This window comes from Mastomys coucha, chromosome X (genome assembly GCF_008632895.1).
Source record: "Mastomys coucha isolate ucsf_1 chromosome X, UCSF_Mcou_1, whole genome shotgun sequence".
NCBI lineage: Eukaryota > Metazoa > Chordata > Mammalia > Rodentia > Muridae > Mastomys > Mastomys coucha.
In genome coordinates this window covers 14,414,492-14,417,108 of record NC_045030.1, presented here as the reverse complement: position 1 = coordinate 14,417,108, position 2,617 = coordinate 14,414,492, and the positions used below count along the sequence as shown (strand labels likewise).

Sequence of the window (2,617 nt, the reverse complement as noted above, 5' to 3'; positions counted from 1 at the left end):
AAAAAAAAAAAAGTATGAGGGTTAGGAAACATGCACAACAAATTATGTTTCTCTATAAGGCTCAGAAATTCAGGATAAAAAATTCCTACCCTCTGAGTCACCCTTCTTTTCCCCTCACCTCATAGGCCTTGGCATGTCTCCCTGGCTGAGTTAGGTTTTGAGTAACCACCATGTTAATGTTATTCCTGGGCTCTCTAGTTGGTAACTCTGTTCTGTCCAGGTTCTTCAATTCTGTTGAAGTCTGCAGACTTGATAGGATCTTCTAGGGTCAGAAGATAGTCAAAGATACCTGAAAAGACATTGTCAGAATCACACAACATTTGTAACTAAACACTTTATGGTAGTGTCAAAGTACTGTTCAACCTACTGGATACTGTACAGTAGACAAAGTCACAGAAACATTGATCCTGATTATTAATCAAAGGGAAATATGAGGAAGTATGTAAGATTTGAATTAAGATTAATACAAATTAATATTTTAGCTCTGCCAATATTTAGGCGTGATAGTACAAAAATGTTTCTTGAGTTTCACTTTTAAGTGAGTCTATGCTATCTCAAGTGCTTGTGAAAATTAAAATGAGATGAGTTTTATAGAGGACTTAGCCTAAGACTGGCACAATAAAAATAGATCATATAACAACAGGTATTCAAATTTCAAAGTCCCAAAATCACTAAAATTGAAAACTTTTTGAACACTGCCATGATACAGAGATGCAAAATTCTACATATGACTTAAGAATCATCATCAAAATTAGGTTACCAAAAATAATGTAAAATTACCTTCAACTTAAGATGAAATGTGTAAGAAGTTCAATTATAGATTTGGATCTCACCCCTAAGACACTTCTTCATGTAAATGAAAGTGGTCCAAATCTGAAAAAGAAACATAAAATTCAAAACATTTCTGATCTCAAGCATTCAAGATAAGAAAATTACCCTGCATAAGGACCCATGTATTATATACAAAATCACATAGATATGTTGTATAATTTGCACAAAACCTTTCACCTATATATTAATAATTTTTGTTTTCATTTTATGTATGTAGAAACAGGATATTAGTAATTACAAGTTAGACCCAGTCTATCTGACTTCAAAGTTCATGTTCACAGCTGGGTGTGGCAGCGCATATCTTTAATCCCAGAACTCAGGAGGCAGAGGCAGGCAGATAGATCTCTGGATAGATCTCTAGCCTGATTTGTTCTAGGACAGCCAGGTCTACATATACAGAGAAACCCTGCCTTGAAACACCAAAACAGAAAGGGGATAGAAGATGAGAAAGAAAGAGAAAGGAAAAAAGACAAAGAGATGGAGAAGGTAAGAGGACCCAGGTTTAGTTCCCAGCACTCACATGGTAGCTAACAAGTGTCTCTAACTCCAACTCCAGGGAATCTATGTCCTCTTCTGGCCTCCTCAGGCACTACATACATATGGTATACAGAGATATACACAAGTAAAACATCCACACACATAACTTAAAAATAAATAAATCTCAAAAAAAGAGAGAGAATGGCCAACAGAAATAACTGAGTTCAAAAAGACACCAAAGTAGGGTGGGGAGTGACGGTGACAAAACACAGCAAGAACAGCTTCTAAAAGGTAGAAATGGTAGATCATCTAGAAACAACATGAGAAGTAACATTGGTGACTTCTCTGAATATTCTTTTTCATTTCCAAATATGATCTGAAGGTACTGGAGAAATGTACACAGAATCTTCAACAGAAACATACAAACAAACAAACAAAACAAAAACAGTTAAAAAAAGAAATGAGTAAATTGTCTGCATGTACACCTGCCTGCCAGAAGAGGGCATCAGTTCACTTTATAGATGGTCATGAGCCACCTTGTAGTTACTAGGAATTGAATTCAGAACCTCTGAAAAGGCAGTTAGTGCTCTTACCTGCTGAGACATCTTATTATTTTATGTATTAGTATATTTTTGAGACAAGGCCTTTCAACTTGTGATCATTCTTTAGCAACTCTTGCATGTGTCCTTGGCTGTGCACCCCTGCTCTCAGCTTGCTAAATCTAATCTATTTTTCCATATATTTTGGTGGGTTCCATGGGGTTTTTGTATATTCATGGCCTATAAAAGACAGTTTTATTTATTCTCTAATCTCTACACTTTTTTTTTCTTTTCTTGCTTTATTATGCTGGTGAACATTCCAACATTTGTTGAAAGTACTATGTTGCTGCTCAAGCCGCTTCTGATTTCAGATCATTGTGGATTTTAGGTTTTTCAGGTTAAGGCTCCTTAACCTATATTATGTGTAATAATAGCCATGAGCAACAGACAGCTTTGCATTATTCCAGTCTTAGAGAGAAAACATTGAGCTTCTCCCAATTATTACTATATTAGCTGTAAAGATTTTTATTTTGTCTTTCTAATAGGTGACATTTGTTAAAAAGAGAAATTTCCCCTCTATTCATGATTTGCTATAGAAAAGATTAAAGATTATTATTATTTTATTAATAAAACCAGATTCCTACTATTTCTTCAATATCTGCATTTTCAAGTTCTATACCATATCCATAGTACATCAGCACTTCTTCAATATTAAACAGAAACATGGGGCTGAAGAGATGGCTCAAGAGTTAAGAGCACTGACTGTCCTT

The 2,617-nt window shown here is 35.0% G+C and overlaps 1 protein-coding gene across 9 annotated transcripts in view; it reads right to left on the bottom strand.

Annotated features, from left to right (window-relative positions):
* The window catches only part of LOC116074151 (zinc finger protein 81-like), a 118,758-nt gene that overhangs the window by 86,045 nt on the left and 30,096 nt on the right, over nt 1-2,617 (bottom strand). For 5 of the 9 annotated variants that reach the window (XM_031346502.1, XM_031346685.1, XM_031346427.1 and 2 more), the window contains 2 exons: nt 781-873; nt 119-289 (listed from right to left, as the gene is read on the bottom strand). In XM_031346502.1, the coding sequence (XP_031202362.1) occupies nt 119-172 (54 nt within the window). In that variant the 5' untranslated portion in view covers nt 173-289; nt 781-873. Of the gene's footprint in view, nt 1-118; nt 290-780; nt 874-1,351; nt 1,374-2,617 lie in introns of those variants that run through there. The other 4 variants (XM_031347069.1, XM_031347019.1, XM_031346774.1 and 1 more) reach the window with 3 other exon arrangements.